Source organism: Ambystoma mexicanum, chromosome 1q (genome assembly GCF_040938575.1).
Source record: "Ambystoma mexicanum isolate Mex_15411 chromosome 1q, UKY_AmexF1_1, whole genome shotgun sequence".
Lineage (NCBI taxonomy): Eukaryota > Metazoa > Chordata > Amphibia > Caudata > Ambystomatidae > Ambystoma > Ambystoma mexicanum.
In genome coordinates, this window is record NC_090922.1 from 1,116,926,928 (window position 1) to 1,116,945,684 (window position 18,757).

Sequence of the window (18,757 nt, forward strand, 5' to 3'; positions counted from 1 at the left end):
TGGCCATCACAGACACGGATACAGCCTCTGAGGAGGAACTGGCTGGAGTCGCGAAAATCCCGACCAAGAAGTTCGAGGAGGTCCGGTCCCACGGGAAGTATCCCGAAGAGGCGGACGAGGAAAAAGCGACGGCGGTGGCGACGAGGAATACGTGGAGGCGGAGGATTCCACTCCCCAACTGTCGCACCCGTCTCTACCGGTACCGGGGCCACAAGACAACTCAGGGGCGATCTTGATGGCGATCCAGGCCTTGTGTACCGAGATAAGGACAAGGTTGCCCTTACCACCAACGGATGACACAGCGGAGCCTGGACCGTCGGAAAGCCCTCCAAACAAGCGGAGGAGAATTCATCCACCACCCCCATTCCAGCCTTCTCGGCCTGCACAGCCTTTTCCCCAGTCTCCTGAGCCGAGGGATGATACGGGAACAGAGACAGCCACGACGGGGACGGATGACGATGGTGGTGACGACGGGATGGACCTTCCATCACCACCTGCTCGGGCCTCCGCGCCCGACGAAATTGGCTCCTTCCACGCCATGATCGCCAGGGCATCCAAGATCTTCCAGCTCTGCCCCGTGGAAGAGAAGAAGGAAGGTTTCCTCTATCAACGACGGGAGGCCAAAAGGAAGACGGCCCTCTCGGTCCCGTTACTCGATGACATCTGGGACGAGGGGCTGTTGCTCCTGAAGAACCCATCCACGGCCCTTGCCAAGAGAGACCGGTACGAGAAGAAGTACCAGGTTCTGGATTCCGCCCCCATGTGCCTTAGGGTGCAGCCTACCCTGGACTCTGGCGGCGGGGGCAACGGCATCAACTTCGACATCTCCGCCGGACAGTGAAGGGAAGAAACTGGATGCCATGGGACGACGGGTCATCTCGTCGGCGTCGACTACCATTAAAGCGGCCAACGCCCTCACGATTGTGGCCCACTATGACAGGGAGCTATGGTTTAAGATTGCTCCCCTACTGGATTTCTTCCCGGACGACAAGAGGGCAGAGGCTCTAGAGATCCTACAGGAGGGAGAGGTGGTGTCGGACCACGTCATAACGGTGGCCACAGACATTGCCGACACCGGCTTCCACCAGATGGGCAACAGCGTTTGCCTTCGCCGGCGCGGTTGGCTCAAGGCAACCGATTTCTGTCAAGACGTGCAGACCAGGGTCCTGGACATGCCCTTCGACGGGAACAACCTCTTCTGCAAGGCAGTGGATGAGTTGCTGCAGGCCATCAAGGCCGACACAGAGACAGCTCGTGCCTTAGGTGTTCTTCAGCAACGACGGCCACCCATTCGGGGCTCCAGAGGCAAGCAAGGTGCCTCCAAGCGATTCGGCGGCAGCTCCTCGACGTACCGCCAAGCGGCCCACTCCTCATTGCAGGAGGCCTACAGGGGACGCGGCAAGCAAGGAGGATCTCGTCGTCGCCAAGGAGGCCAGGTCGGCAAGGCCGCCGCCAAGCAGGATTGGACAGGCCGTAGCGTCGGGCCCTCACCGGAGCACCCTGGTGGGAGGCCAGCTGGCGGACTTCGTCAGCGTGTGGGAGTCCATCTCCACCGACCGTTGGGTGCTGGATGCCCTGGCCCGGGTGCACACACTGGAATTTCTAAGGAAGTGTCCCCGTATTCCACCTGTGGGTAGAAAGGAAAACCACGTCCCGCAACTACTCGTGGAGGTACGGGCGATGTTAAAGAAGGGAGCCATCAAGCTTTTCCCAAAAGGCTCCGGAGTATACTTGCGGTACTTCCTTGTAAGGAAAAAGACCGGCGGTTGGCAACCCATCCTGGACCTTCATCGTCTAAACAAGTACATCAGGTCCCAGAAGTTCCGGATGGTCACTCTCCAGCATGTGCTGGGACAACTGGAGGAAGGCGACTTCCTATCGTCGCTGGACTTGGAAGACGCCTACTTTCACATCCCCATCTTGAAAAAACATCAAAGTTTTCTGCGATTCGTAGTCCAAGGACGACACTACCCGTTCAACGCCCTTCCCTTCGGACTGAGGTTGGCGCCCAGGGTGTTCACTAAGTGCCTAGCACCGGTGGCGGCGCGGCTGCGCCTACAGGGGATCCACGTCTACCCTTACCTGGGCGACTGGCTCATCCGGGCAGAGTCATGGGAACTCGCCGTCAAACACACAAGGTAGCATCTCCGTCGGAGGAAAGGACAAAGGCCATTCTAGGAAAGGTGCAACGGCTGTCGACCATGGACGAGGCCAAGGTGAGGTCCATCAAGTTCCTGCTCGACATGATGTCCTCCTGCATTTACCTTGTGCCCCTTTGCAGACTACGGATGCAACCACTGCAGCAGTTCCTCAACGCCCGTTGGATGCAAGCGACGTGCAACTTCGAAGACAGGATCTCACTCAACGAGACCTTTTGACCAGCGATCCGGTGGTGGGGCACCCGCGCGCATCTGACGGCGGGTATGGACTTCCAGACTCTGGCCCATCAGGAGACAGTGACGACGGACGCCTCCCTGGAGGGATGGGGGCTCACTCCGGAGATCTCCACGCAAGAGGCCTTTGGCTACCGGAGGAGAGGTCACTACACATCAACGTCCTGGAGCTCCGAGCCGGAATACTGGGCCCTCAGGTCGTTCCTTCCGTCCCTCAAGGGCAAGGTGGTGAGGATCTTCACCGACAACACCACGTCGATGTTTTACATCAGGAAGCAGGGAGGCACCAGATCCCCAGCCCTGTCCAAGGAGGCCCAGGACTTGTGGCATTGGGGCGTCCAAGGGATGTTTCTGGTACCCTTCCACCTGGCAGGAATAAAAAACACCATTGCCGACGCACTCAGCAGGGAGCTGGGCTAGAGTTTGGAGGGTACGATATCCTAGCGGACTGCAAGGAGGTGCTTGCAAAGGCCAGGGCGCCCTCGACTCTCAAGTGTTATGGACACAAATGGAAGAGGTTCTCTGTATGGTGCCGTGCACAGAAGATTAACCCTCTGCAGATTACGGCACCTCAGGTTCTGCCGTACCTACTGTCGCTGGCCAAGCCGAGGCAGGCGCACACCTCCATCAAGATCCATCTAGCGGCGATCTCCCGCTATTCCAGGACCCCGGGGCGATCATCTCTCTGGTCCCATCGCCTGGTGAAGGAGTTAATGAAGGGACGGTTCCGGTCATTCCCGCCGGTGAAGGCTCCAGCCCCGGCGTGGGAGCTGAACGTGGTGCTGTCCAGGCTCATGGGGCCGCCATTCGAGCCTCTGCACTCGGTACCGTTGAAATTCCTGTCGTGGAAGACAGCGTTTCTTGTGGCCATCACCTCCGCACGACGAGTGGGAGAGATCCAGGCCCTCTCCTGTAAACCTCCATACTTGACTTTTCACGATACGAGGGTGGTGCTGAGGACGCACCCCTTCTTCATGCCCAAGGAGCAGTCGGACTTCCATCTCAACGAGCCCTTGGTATAACCTGTTTTTTTCCCATCACCTTCGTCGCCGGCTGAGAGGACTTTGCACTCGCTGGTTGTGGCTAGAGCACTGAAGTTCTACGTGGACCGCACAAAGAGTTTTCGGATGACATCACAGCTGTTTGTGAACTTTTGACCTGTGAACCAAGGGAAGGCCCTCTCGAAGGCTTCCATTTCCAGATGGCTCTCCGACTGCATCATGCACTGTCACCGGTTGGCAAACCGACCGTTGCCCGGCCGTCCGAGAGCCCATTCAACCAGAGCGATCGCTGCTACCACGGCATTCCTGTCTGGTGTGCCCCTGATCGACATCTGCAGGGCTGCTACGTGGAGGTCGACGCACACCTTCACGAGATTCTACTGCGTCGACCGGGATTCCCGGGAGGAGTCCAGAGTCGGCCAGGCAGTGCTGTGCAACCTTTTCGCTTAAGGTGAGCCTGGTGAGGAGGTAAGAGATGCTTAATGTTGAGTTGATGTATTGCTTAATGTTGAGCCTTGCCACCTCTCGTGGTTGTGCATGTTTGTACGGCTATGTATTCTTATATTCATGAGCATGTGAATCCATGCCAGACCCCATGCTGGAGAAGGAACAAGTTTCTTACCTGTAACTGTTGTTCTCCAGCATGGGTCTGGCATGGATTGCCATGCGAACCCTCCCTCCTACCCCTCTGCGGCTCTTCACTTCGGTCCTGCCACTTTACATGCTACCAAATCTGAAGATGGCTGCCAGAGGAGGGGCTTAGGTAGAGGGCAGTCATTGGCTGGGGGCAGTATGACCCAGAGACCAGTGATTGGTTACTAGTAGAAAGACAGTTCAGAAACGAAACTGAAACTGATTTTTTCTTTACCGAGGATTCCCAGCCTGACGACGGGGAATATTCATGAGCATGTGAATCCATGCCAGACCCCCATGCTGGATAACAACAGTTTCAGGTAAGTAACTTGTTCCTTCATCCATATATGCGATGGCCTTCTCAATCCCTACATGTGGTTTTACTGTCGTCGGTGTCCACCAACACACCACAAACTGTATTTGAGCCACTAGGTAGTACAGGAACATGTCCGTGTAATCGAATCCCCCACTCTCATATGGTTGGCTAAGTATATCGTACATTACCCTTTCCTGTTTGCCTGTCCACACCAGTTTTATCATCATCCGACAAACCCTCGACCAGTAGACAGCAGGAGCAGCTATTGGGGCATTATTAAAAAATATATAAAAGTTTGGGAACCACCACCAGTTTAGCCAACGGGATCTGTGCATCTTGAGAAATGGGTGGGAGAACCAAGGAATCAACCCTACTTTCTAGTTGTTCCATTACCTTTAAATGATTACATACATATACATACAGAGTGGAGACTTCAGTTGTCACCATTATCTCTAAATATCTGATACCCATGGGACACCATTTAAATTCACACACTAAATCTACCTGTTTTACTCCCGGTGTCAAAGGCAGCACTTCAAATTTATCCCAGCTGATCTTCAGCCCTGAGAGCATTTCAATCCCCTGCACGTCACTTATAGTGGCCTGGAGATTTTGTTTGGGGTCTTTCACAACATATCATCAGCGTATAGGGAGACAATGCTGATCTGAGAAGTACATCTTCTATAATCTGAATGGTCTAGTGCAGGCAAAACATCGAGATTGTAGTCCATCCGGACACCAGGCACATTTTACTGAACTAGAACCTTGGTTACCATGGTCCACTTCAGTATGGCCAACCCAATTTCCGTTATGACTTTTCAGTCCTTCCTCCGTTTTCTAAACCCTTTGTATTTACATATGGCGGCGTTTAGCACCCGTCCGAACCTTGGTTTCTGTGGTTACGGACGCACGTCGCTGGTTCCGAATTTCCCATTGAACTTACCAGCACATACAGGTATTCTTGATCCGACCAACACAGCCCATTTTTTAACATTAGAGACTTGAGCCTGTTTTTGTGTTGTACACGGACAGGACATTACATTGCACATATTACTTTGATTTCACAGTTACTTTATACTGCCAACCGAGCGTGTTCAACACTTATTCCCTGGAGAGCGTTGTCGGCGGTTCCTTTGGTAACGCGCAAGGCATCTGGAATATCACTCCAAATTGCGAATAACCTCCAGCTCCAGAGGTACATTGTTTCTTTCACTAAAACGCGGGTATGCACTGTTTTTAAGACTTATTTAACCAACAGTCTTACTGGCCCATTGATGGATTCATGCATCCCTTATATCGTAGGAACTACAGATTGCGGCAGTCGTTGTATTTTGCCAAGGGACTACAGCATCCATTATATTTGACACTGCGCTGTCTTGCGCTAACATTGGAGATAATTTTCTAATAAGGGTGAGTGCCCACAAATATAGTGTGCTTTCCTTTTGACATCATCCTATGCCTCTTTTCAGAAAAAAACAATATCCTTTCATTTGTTATTATTTTTTCATTTGTGCTATATCTAGCAGTCCTGTGAACAGGTCCTAGAAGAAGAGGACTATCTCCAGTCTGCCATTTGCCTGACACTACATATAAATCTCAGTGCCTCAGATGCGCTTTGTTATGGAATTGGGATATCCATTGGCGAGACTTCGCCCGAGTTATATTCCGAGACATCATTGGAGAATAAGTGGTTGAATTTGTCACTGCCTCCCTAATTAAACAGATGGTATATTTATCAGACAGATTATAGTAATACCATGGTTACTTTAGAGTACGCCATCGCAACTAGGTTGTAAGATTAAGAATGTATAGGAGAGATTTGTTACTGCAATGTGCTACCATCTTATCACTGCCAATTGGGTCTTGAGGTATAGAGCCACCCGGCACACACAGATATCAGTCGCACGGGGTATGGGCAGGTTGTCACTAAGGTGGGTCTTTTCCATGGAGTACGAGTGCCTTGTGAGTTTTCTTGAGCTATAGGAAATGCTCCATGTATCTAGTCTGTAGTCAGTGATCACATATTGATCCCTTTCGTTAATTCTATTATATGCATTGAATGTGGATTCAACTCTTTTGCTGTGAATGACCTAACTAATATGGCTGAATTGTAATAGATAGCATTTTGTTTTCTCTTTTCCCGGGCATGAATGTCATCCATCAACAGTCCGATTAAGCTTCTGATGAAGAGGGAGCACCTCGAATCGCGTCCAGCTATTTGTTTTGGACTTTTGGGATGTGCTTTGCTTATCACTATATTGTTTCATGATTAAAATACCCTTGTTTTTACAAACTGGGTACACAGACATCTCATTGAACTGTTATATGAAATCAATATCTTGGTAAACTACTTAAAAAGGTTTTGTGATTGCTCTTCAAGAAAAACTAACCGTCTTTTTTGGTGGATTCAGATAGTGTGCAAGGGACGGGAGGATTCCTAATGCAGAGCTGTTCAATGTCCTGCTCTATTTCACCCCTAAACACCAAGTCTTCTAATGCTCGTCGATTAAACCTCCACCTAAGGAATTGGTGAGTGGCAGTAGACCTGCAAAGGCAATTGGTACCGGGGAGTGGTCGAAGACGGTCCTGGGAAGAATCCTCGCCTCCTCCAGGTTTCTCACTGTCTCCGGCTTGGCCATAAGATAATCTATCCTATAGGCACTATCATGTACCCCTGAGTAAAAGATTAACTTCCTCCCATCCGGGTTCCAATATCTCCAGGCGTCTTTAAGGCCATGATAATCGGCTATCCTCCCCCAGGCCTCTGCAGATTTTGGTAGCCTAACCTGTGATGTGGAAGTCATGTCCATATTGAACGATAGGGACATGTTGAAATCCTCAGCCCATAGAATTTCATATTCATCATACTTGTGTATATAGTTTGCTTACTCCTGAAAGAGCTCTGGGGAATCCAGATTAGGTGCATAGACGTTCATCAGAAGTATGTGGTCCCAAAAACCTCCCCTGCTAGGATCAAATACCAGCCTTCCTCATCTGTGATTTGGGCATGGAGCTTAAACCCCAGTGCCTTATGTATATATGTCGCTACTCCCCTGGAGTGTGTGGCGAAAGATTAACTATACGTGTGAATCCCCCATCCATGTGCCATCTGCAGTTTCCCTTCTCTGCTCAAATGCATTTCCTGCAGCGTCAAGATCGTTACTCAATGCCTCCTTGCCAAGTTCATTATCTGTCTAAATGTTTTGCCATTTGTGAAGCCGCTAATATTCCAAGCCATGACTGCAATCCTATTCACTTTCCCCTCACTTTTGTATACCCCCTCCTGTGAACCCTACCATGTCCAGCCCCTTCCACCTCATGAACATATTCTCAAGGGGCCTCGTACAGATTACCTTACAACAAATACATTCTCCAGTACCTCTTCATTCAGGAACACTGTGTATAAACAAGGGAGCTCCCTCCCTGTGTATCCCACCTCCACCCACGCCAGAAATATCAACATACCAGCCGAATCCCCCTCCCACATAAGCTTTAACAACCCAGCTAATAACCCAACCTTCCAGTTACTACGTTAAGGAGGTGCACACGACGACTGCCGCAACTCCATGTGTCAGACGACATGCAAATTAACTCTTCCCATTACAACACACCTCGGATGTTGCGCTATCTCGTTTCAATCTAAGCCATCAGGAACACCCTGTGACAATTTTGAGTTGGCAAGCTTCCCCTTTATTTGACTCTCAATCAGTGTCCTTTGTTGTGCCCCCCCGGTAAGTCCTTGGCAAACCGTTTGGCGGCCTTCGGGTTTGTGAAAAAAGTAGTTTCAATCCTACATAATCTTCAACTTTGCAGGATACATCATCAAGTACCTAATCTCCTTCAATCCGGGCTGCCGATGAATCCGATTTGCATGAGAGGGTATACATTTTCCTAGCTAGTGTGTCCGTACTCTCCTTCAGTTCTAGAAGTGTCTGATTCAGCTGCGTTATATCCCAGTCCAGGATGGCCGCTGCTTGCTCCGCGAGCGGCAGCTGCAGTGGATTTTGTTTAGCGAACAGTTCCATTTTTGCCTACATTTTAGTATTGACCATGCTAGCAAGCAATCCCACTGGTCCAGGATTCTCTTGCTGTGCCTTTCCTCATGCTCCAATCCCCTAGCCGGGCTCTGTGCACCTCTCCCACACTCAGCTGTGCTCTCCACACTGTCTCTATGGCATCCACCTCACACCATCAGTGCCCTGCCACATGACCCCTTCAGGATAGAATATCTCCCCCGCTGCTTGTTCCTCCACTAGGTGTACCTTCACGTTATCCGCCGCCCACCCTCACCTGCTTCTAGGTTGCAGACAGAGCCTCCATCTCCTTTTATTGTGCTTTAGCTCACTCTGTGTTAGCGCCTCGCATGCTGCTCCTTTTCCGTGGCCAAGCCGCAGTGCTGTTTTTCAGATGATATATCCAACACCCAGTGAGCCTTCTACCATTCAGGCCCTTGACCCACCAACAGCACTCATTCCGCATGTAGGGGTGGACTCTGGCTGCCGCACCGTACAGGCCATACTCAGCCGCTCCCCGCCAGGCCACCAGTGAGTCAAGCTCCTCTCTCCGGTCAGCACTGGGGCACACCTCTACCCGACAGCCCCCGCCGGAGGTGCCGCTATCCCGCCAGGCCCTTTGCGGGGAACTATGCTAGTCGGCCCCACTCCACCTGAGCTGATATGACTCACAAAATTGGCTGGCGAAGTCGCAGGCAGCCGGTCCTCTGCCCTTCCATCGAGCACCTCACCGGCCACACGTCATTCCACTACCGCCGAATCGCGCTCACTCTCCCGGCACCTCCCCAAGCCAGGGTACTCTCAACTGCAGCGCTACGGTTTACAGCCGTATTCATCCTGTCTGCCGCCTTCCAGCACCTCAATACAAGGTGCTGGAAGATCCAGCATCAGTCCCCTGCGACATAGGAGAGAACAACAGCCAACGGCTTGCGTCACGCACCTCTGTATCTCTGCCTCTCTCCTCTGTGCCGCCCGCCACGCTCGTCCCTTTTATGGGACCTCCACCACAAGTTTTGCATCTGCCACCGTGTTGAGAAGGATGTTTTTAAAGCAGGATATTCTTGCCGTCTGACTGAGCGCTCTCAAGATGCAACCATTTTACAGCCATGCAGCAGCGCCGCCCCAAGTATCATAATCTTTTTTTAATAGGTCATTTGGTAGCACCCCTCTTTATTCATTTATATCACAGTTCGACCCATTCATAGATTGATGTAAAATCAATGAACATAGCAAGCAAGTACTTCTGGTCCACATCTGGTGCTTTCTGAATCCTGTTTGTCATGATAATATGTTGATCTTTGGTCCATTGAGGTGGCTACTGTAATAAGAACTTAGCTGACACAATGAGTAAATCTATCAAGCGATGGTTTAAAGGATAAGATCTTTCACCCGTTGCATAGATTTCAGATAAAAGTTCATTCATTTTAGTTATTGGTGTAATTCCCAAAAACTCAAATGCTATAGAGAGTAAATAAACTATGTTCAGACAAATCGCAGGATCCCTCTTCAAAACCACATTGCAGAGGTTATCAAGTCCATCCCCAGAGTAATAGGATTCAGTTTGGTAAGGATTGATGATGGTCATTGCTATTTACTAATTTGCCAAACGTCACCAGCCACTTATTTGATTTTTCTGGCATTAATGCCACTTTCTGTACTCTTGCTTTCTTTGTTGTACCTAATTTTCTCTGCTAGATACTCATGTTAGAATTATTCATGCAGGCTTCTGTTAATATTAACCACATCAAACTGATGTCTGTAACATTTACACATAGCCTCTTGTCAGATCTGCCTACTCAGTACCAGCCTAGATGAATTCCTGAGGCCATCTATCACACAAAACTGTTTGTGCAGTACATGATCAACAGTATTAAAGATTACGATGTCAGTGCCCATTGAGCCTTCAAAAGTATTATCCTGCATTTTAGACATAAATGAAAGAAGAATGTCTGTCCTGACCAAACTTTTGCCTCCTTGGTTTACCTTCATATGTCCTAGTTTTAACAGGGAATGATTATTACTGACTAATCACCTTAGCTCAAAATGGTCGCTTTCTAACCTGTGCAGTATGTTTGATATGGCTTTGGTGACATCACAACCTAGCAAATAGACAGTCTATCAATGACACAGTATTGTCTGTTAGTGTAGTAAATTGTGCTGGTTGGTCCCCGAAGGTCCTCCCATTCATTATTCAAAAGGCCATCATAGTGATTGATCACCTGAAAATACATATAAAGTCACAGGAGTACTTTAAAAATACTAGGATTGCTCCAAAGTAAAAGGTATGGTTACTTTCTTTTATTTCAGAAAGGGTTGCCCATAGGGTTTAACGAAACAAATTCAATAGTTCTGTAGTTATGGTGAACAGTTAAGTACTTAGTCCAAGCAAGACAAGGGATTCAACAACCTACAGAATGGGGAGCCTGAGGACACACTAGACCGAGGTTGCAGTACTAGAGGCCATGAGAAGGATGATTGCAGAGTGACGCTCAAGTACACAGGTGTATTATGTTTGCGGTCGACAACAAAATAACGCTCTGCACCTGAAGCCAGCTGGGTCTGGAGGTCGGGACTAGGGACTGGACTGGGGGGTACAGAGAACACAGAGACCACCCCACTAGGTGATAGCTGTGGCAGAAATGGCGCAGGAAGCACAGGTGCAGCTGTATGTTTTAGGTTTGGTATTGTCGTACTAGAGGCTGGTTTGGGTGGGTCTCCCATGACAAAGAGCAACGACCCAGGAGCTGGCAGCACCATGCCGCTAAGATCCAGTCAAAGAACGAACCTCTAAAAATGACTCCAGTGAAGATGGGCACCAGAGCAGCGACCGCACCAAGGAAGGCAGAGGAGGATTTAGCAAGCAGGTTACAGGAAACTCAGCAGGCCACCGTCATCAGCCAGGCAGCAGGAGCATTACTTTGAAGAATAGTAAAGCTTAAGGAGCTGATAGCAAGTGTCCCATAATGTAGCAAAGTTGATGCAGTGTGACATCAGCCATTCAAGTTTAAGCAGGGCAGCAGCAGGGCTTTCCCCTTCAGTCCAGCAAATATATACAGGGAAGGGAGGGCTTCAGGAGAGCATCGGAGGCTGCAGGGTTATAGCTACATCATACTACTCTGTAGGGAAGCAGAAAGAGAACCTAGCAGGAGATGCTTTGTACATGGAGAGACAGGGGGGGTGCCACCACGGGACAGGGCCCAGACAGTACTGCAGGGTTTAGGATTCTCACAAGCAACCCATATGGCCAACAGTAACCCAAATACATTTCAGGATGATTTTGTAGAATGGTACTGGGTTACCTTAGGTATGCGTGTTTATACACACACACTGCACCTTTCTAAGATTTGTAAGCCATCCAATCCTAAAGGGTCAACTGAACTCCATTCACTTATGTACACTTCCGCGGATGTGGATGTGTATTGAGATGTCTGGTAAACCCTTATCCATCTAAGATGGCAAACTAAGAGTTCTTTGTGGGGCGGGGTTGACAGAATGACCATTTTGGCCATCCCTCATGACCCAAACAAGCAAAGGAAAGGTCACAAACAGGATGACTGCAAGACTTCGAAGGGGTGCACAACTTAAAAAAGGCAATAGTCGGCTACAGTCTGGTCGAGGCAAAAACAAAATGTACAGCCGTCGCCTGCCAACTCCACAACAAACCTTCTGGATGAGAGAACTCACACAGAGAAATATGGGACAAAGGACAGCACCTCAAAAGGCATTGCAGTTTCAGGGGGACATAAGTAGAAGTCCCCCTGATAACAAAAAGAGAGACTGGAAACCATAAAATTCAGTAAAAAGTATTGGAGTCTCAGACTTAACAAAATGAACTAAAAACATGGGGAATTATGCTTTAGTAATTCTATTAAACAGTATCCATGTGAATCTAGAAATATATTGTATTATACATTTTGAAATGTCTCAGTTTTTTCAAAATCTTGTTTTGCTCGAGGTGAAGCCCAGTAATGGGGTGTCCTTTTTTGGAAAGTGATAAACAAAACCAAGAACTCACAAAGCAACACAGTGTGCTAAACCGATATAATACTTGGAAAGCCATGTTTATTTTTGTATTTGTAAATTTATTTATGGATTCGTACGTTCTGGAATTTTAATCAGTTTGAATCTAGAAAGAACCCTTGGATTCTTTCATGCTCATAATTGTAACAATAGCATCAGATAAAGATGAATACCAAGTAGTCTGGAATTCAAGGTTGTCTGTGATCTTACCCTACAATTTACTTTTGGTCTTTTCAAGGTCCTTTTGAATGTTGATACTGATTTCCCTTACCAATACTTTTTGCTGAAGAAGTTTCCTTATTGTACCACTGAGCTACAACTAACGAGATTTATCTTTTGTTCATGCATGACACCTGAGCTGGAAAGTTCTCAACTTAACTACTGTACTCCAGTTATTGAAATCGTATCTCCCCTCTTTCCTTTCTTCCAGACTGTAAGGGTTTCTGATCCAGAACTGTCTCCATCTTTGTAGCTCTTCTGGGCTGTCCTATCTATTTTATGCGCTCTGCAGTACTCTAGGTAAGGCCTCGCTGATGCCTCTTAACTTGGTAACACTGCTTCATTTTCTACTTCTGGGTCATCCACATAGCCATGTGCACGCCAACGTTACTGTTGCTCTCTTTTCTCGACTCTCTTTCACAGTTTGCGCAGTATATAAGATACATTCAATATCCCTGTAATGTGTAACAGCCTGAAATACCTACCCTCTACGCTGTCTTTCGGATTACCCCATTCCAAATGCATTACTGTACTTGGCTGCATGTAATCATATCATATGAATCATCAGGGACAAGCTGATGAAAATGTGGACAGCGTACTCTGCTGTGCCAACATCCTCAAACAATATGGTATTGAGAACAAGCACTCTCCTCCAAAATGTTCATTCGGAAAGCCATGCCACTCCTTATTTATTGCTAACATAATTATGCCACAAACTCTTCATTTTGGTTGGTTCATCTATGTCTCTATTAGTTATTGTTCTTTTAAGAAATATACTTTGTATTCGGGCTGTATTAGGGCTGGTTTGACAAGAGTTCGAAAAATAACATTTTTGCAACTTTCTTTTCTAAATTGAATTTATTTTTTTACCGTTTCTGATCACATTCTCCAAGTTGAACACTATTGTTTGAATTTTCGCACAATATTAATGAATTTTGCAAAACAAATTTAATAGCAAAAGATAACTTCTTGGGGAGGCCACCAGGGGGCGCTAGCAAGATGGCAGCCTGATTGTTATGCTCCATCCCCTGCCTCTGCGAATTGCGGAAACATAGTGGAGTTGTGGCAGTGGGAACCCTAGCCCAGAGGTCGCCAAGTGTGGCAAAGTTCGGGGGCACGATTAACCCCCAGAAGTTGTGCCCCTATGCATTTGCTGGAGGCAGTAACAGAGAAGACGTGGCAGGGCCGGTGTGGATAATCTGGGGCCCAGGTGGGACCCACCAAGCTGCAGGTGGTGGGCTGAGCGTCCCACTCGGCCGAGATCGGGGTTGCCGGGTGGCGGACCCAGCCTGAGGTGGCCCGGAGCCTGGGGCAAGCCGTGCTGGAGATAAGGTGGTGGGCGGCCGACCCCTCTGAAGAGGAAGAGTCTCTGCGGACTCCGTACAGCGGTCTCCCGGGAGACCAGTGGAGAAGGAGTGACAGTAGGCGATCTGTCCTGCCAGCTGATGATCCCTTGCAGCCTTTGACAGGAGAAAACCCGTAGGCGACTTGGACTGCAAGCCTGTCAGCGGGCAGAAAGCTTCGCCTGCAAAGGACTATCTGCTTGCTGGCTGCAATTTAGCATGGAGTGGGTCACTGCAAGCGGGAAAGGACAGGCACCCGGGCCTGCCTGTACAGGCCTGTAAGGTTGTTTGCAGCGTTGTCCACATGGACCCCCTGCAGGAGCCAGAGTGGCCCAAGTTCCTATGGGGGAAAGGTCCCATAAAGGTGGTAGGGCTGGAAGGCAGGGGCCCCATAAGATGTCAAGGGGCCTATGGTGAAGGAGGAAGACACATCAGTGTGGCCTACTACTGCTCCTGGGGGGTGCTGAGATGAGGACCGAGCCGCCACGACACGGAGCAGAGTGAGTGGCAGACCCTGTTGCGAAGGGGGAGGAGGACACCCTGGCAGCCACCGGCATGGGACCCTGAGAGCATGCAAGAACCCAGTGCAGTTGCCTTCACAACGGCAGACTGTACATCCCCTACCAGACCCTGGGAGGGAGCCTCTGGATAGAATCTGCTTGGAGAGGCCCTTTCTGGAGGACTTCTTCGCTCCCGACCCCTGGCTCCGTCGCTGCTGCGCCTCTAGGTTAGCCCACAGGAGGCCAGTTTTTTTTAAATAAAGGAGTCACCCAAGACCATTTCAAGTCATCAGGCACAATGCACTTCCTAAATGAAGCATTTACAAAGTGGTGTATTGCAGCAAGAAGTGAAGGGGGGACAGGTTTTAATGACGGCAGAGTACGGATCCCCCTTGCAGCTGGTGGTTTAGAGGTGAACCACCCCTTCCGCCAACTCCTCCAAAGAAATCTGCGAGAAGGCACATTTAGGGACAGAAGGGCATTTTTTAAATCCCTCGGAGCTTATTGTGGTGGCCTCACTAGAGGCAACAACTTTTTAAAGGGTTTCACGAGGGTGGGAGAGCTCGGGTCACACTGGCCAAATTGTATGTGCCTAACGCCGGCCAGATACACTTTCTGCAACAGCGATGTTAGAGGACTAGGCAAGGGGGTCACCTTGTGGGGGGTGATTTTAATATCATAGTGAATCCAGCCCTAGATTGGTGGTCAACGAAGGGGGACTTGCCAAAGCGCACCAGTAAGTACAACATTGACTTTGGGAACCTCCTAACAGATCACTTCTGGGTAGATGTTTGACAGTATCACTTCTCGAGTCCGGGAGGCTATACGTTCTTTTCACCTCCGCACCAGACACATACAACGATAGACCTCCTGTTGGACCCACAGGAGCAAACTGCTGATGTAGGGGTTCCGAGGGTCGAGGCGATCATGTGTTCTGACCATGAGCTTGTTAAAGCGGATTGGAGAGGGGGGGCCCTGCGGGCAGGTGTATAAATAGAGATGTTAAGACACGCCTCTGCGAGATCAGGGCTTCAGGGATTTCTTGGGAAAAGAAATAGAGCCGTACTTGGAGGTGAACGACAATGGGGAGGTACCTAGGGCCACAGTAGGGGAAGCAGCTAAGGCTACGTTCCACGGCTGCTTATAGCGGAAGGGGCCAAGAAGAAGAAGGAAAGGGGCTTGGTAGAAGAATTGAATTGCCTAAGATCTCAGTTCACGAAGAATGGCGCTGACAGGGCGGAACTCCTGGTAGAGATGAGAGAAAAGCGTCAGGAATTGCACTCGGTCCTAATGTTAGAAGTGGTCGAAAAAGGTACACCAGGCAGAAGTTCTATGGAAAGGGAGATGCTGTTGGTACGCTCCTCGCGAACAGGGTGAGGGGCTGCTTAGTTGAGAGGATGGTTGGCAAGTTCTGTGGGGTGAATGGGGCGCTGGCAGCGGGGTGTGTGGGAGACATCCCAGCGCAATTTGCGGCCTATTACGAGCAGTAGTATGCCAGCTGGCAACGGCCTCGGAAGACGAGATACATAGATTTCTTAGTGGTCTGGCACTCCACCGTCTCGAGGAGTTGAAAGGGGCATCTTTGCAGGCAGAGATAACAGTGGAAGAACACTGGAAGAAGTAGCGTTAGCGATAAAGTGGTTGAAAATGGGCAAAGCCCCCGGAGAGGGATGGGTTCACTGCAGACTTCTATAAACAGTATCCAGCCCCGCTGCTTGAACCCCTAGCCAAGCTCTTCAACTCGATCGCGGGGGAGGGCACTATGTCAGCTGTCTTTTCTGCAAGCGTTGATAGTGGTCATCCCAAAGTTAGGGAAGGATCACACAGATTGCTCCTCGTACAGGCCCATCTCCCTGTTGAACGTTGATGCAAAAATATTTGCCAGGATACTTGCATCTCGTCTACCTAGGCTGGTCCACCCCGACCAGACTGGGTTTATCTTGCAGAGGCAAAATACAAAACAGCACGCTAGAATACATGCAACTAAACGAGAATAGCATGCGCTATATTGGTACGGTGTGGGAGGCATACAAAGTAGTCATTAGAGGAGAAATGATTGCTGCAGCTGGGGGAGCTCGGAGGACTATTGAGAACAAGTTGGAAAAAACCGAACGGGAGCTTCAGGTCCTAGGGGCAAATGCTGATACTGATCCTGGGCATTTGAAAAGGGAGGTTGAGCTTAGGCAGGCCTGTCTCACTCTGTGGGAAAACCTTAGCTACGCAAAATACTTAGAGAAGGCCCACACTTTAGGCGACAAGCCTGGGAAGCTCTTAGCTTGGCTATATAAAAGAGAAGCATCCAAAATACCGATATGCCAGGTTCGCACCCCAGAGGGCACTATGGTACACACTCAGGCTGACATAAACAAAGTCTTCTGGGAATACTATCAAGAATTGTATGCTAACACCCCGTCAGCAACAGAAATAGACATAGACGATGTCCTTGACATCATCAGGTTGCCCAAACTGGAGGTGCACATTGCGGAAGCCTTAGATGGACCTGTTACCCCGGAAGAGGTGCTGGACACCATCAGGTCTCTCCCCTAGGGTAATGCTCCGGGAACCGATGGGCTTCCTGGAGAATTTTACAAGGCATATGGAGACATCTTGGCACCGCTCCTTGCTCAGGTATTTAACGCCGCATATGAAGAGGGTATCCTCCCCGACACCATGAGGGAAGCGGTTATAATTCCGCTGCTGAAACCTGAAAGGGATGGGGCGGAATGTGGCTCATATAGGCCATTGTCCATGTTGAATCAAGATTACAAGATCTTAACCGCACTTCTGGCGGGTAGACTTAAGAAGGTGATCCCATTATTGGTCCATCATGACCAGACGTGCCAGGGAGGACTATGTCCGAAAATTTGCATAGACTGCATCGTATCATTCATTGCACTAATGGCAGGCAAGAAAAGTGTGCCGTGGCCACTAAAGCTTTTGATTCGGTCAGGTGGAATCAGCTGTTTGCTACAATGGTTAAAATGGGGATTGGACCAGCCTTCTTGGGGTGGATAAAACTAATATACACAGGCCCGATGGCCAGAGTGCGTACAGGTAAAGTGTACTCCGATAAATGGCAACTGCACAGGGGCACATGGCAGGGCTGCCCACTGTTCCCAATTTTATATATTATCGCGATGGAACCTGTGGCCGCATACTTAAGGCAGGAATATAGTGATGGGGGCATAATGATAAATGGTGAGTCCCTTATTGTGTCTATGTATGCAGACGACAGTTATATTTGAATAACCCAGAACACATCCTACCATTAATTCTAGAGACACTAGACGGGTTTAGCAGATATACAGGGATCCATATCAACAAAGACAAGTCATGTATCTTTCCCCTGGCCGCCCTCGGAACAGCAACGGGTGTGGTTATCCCTAGTTTGCCCCTCCCTTGGAAAGCAACCTCATTCAAATACCTGGGGATTATCATTCATCGGGACCCGAAAACTGAACACACCTTACATACGGGAAGGGTGAGAGAGGGTCTAGAAAAATCAATGGACTTATGGAGTAAACTACCATTGTCAGTAGCAGGGAGGGCCGCACGCCTTAAAATGGTAGCGCTACCTAGGCTATCACATTGCCTTAGCAACGTCCCATTCAACGTTCCTCGGCAATTCTTCAACGACTTAGAGAAGCTATGTAGGTGTTTCCTTTGGCTAGGTGGGAGGCATAGAGTTTCACTGTCGGTGTTGCAGAGAACCTACGAAAAGGGCGGCCTGAAAATACCTAACTTTGAATTATATTTTTTGGCAGGACAACTGAGACATGTGGTAAAATGGATGGCGGACGAGGCCACTACAGACACGAGGCTGTTGCAGCCGGCCATCCCTCAAATGTTTCTTAGAGACCTACCCTGGGTCCCCGTGAGAATGACACTAAAGAGACCCTATTTAGTGAATCTGGATATCCAAATCTGGAAACGAGCCTGTGGGATCTTGAAAGTAGCAGACCCGTCCTCCCCTTTAATTCCCATAGCAGCGACCATGGTGGGTACACCCTGGGAGTACACAGCGATACAAGCTAGATGGGAATCCTGTGGGGTGGCCACACTGGGGGATCTGACCGACGATCAGGGAATACTATCATTCGAGCAACTGCAAGAGAACTCGGGATTACCAGCGGGTCAGTTTCTGTTGCACAGAGCTGTACTGGAGACTCGCACCGAAAGATGGCCTGTGATTAAAGACAGCGGAATAGAACATGAGGCAATAGAGAACATGCTAACTGTAGCTGAGGGAGGCCATGAGATTTCGAGGCTCTATGAAATACTCCTGGACAATACAACCAAGGAAGAGCTCAAATGTAAAA

At 49.2% G+C, this 18,757-nt stretch overlaps 1 protein-coding gene across 5 annotated transcripts in view; it reads left to right on the forward strand.

Annotated features, from left to right (window-relative positions):
* The window catches only part of CLCC1 (chloride channel CLIC like 1), a 1,126,062-nt gene that overhangs the window by 1,035,860 nt on the left and 71,445 nt on the right, over nt 1-18,757 (forward strand). The window contains exon 11 of one of the 5 annotated variants that reach the window (XM_069641853.1): nt 12,807-12,895. The exons of the other annotated variants lie outside the window; for them this stretch is intronic. Within the exon in view, the coding sequence (XP_069497954.1) occupies nt 12,807-12,848 (42 nt within the window). The 3' untranslated portion in view covers nt 12,849-12,895. The remainder of the gene's footprint in view (nt 1-12,806; nt 12,896-18,757) is intronic. 5 annotated transcript variants of the gene reach the window in all.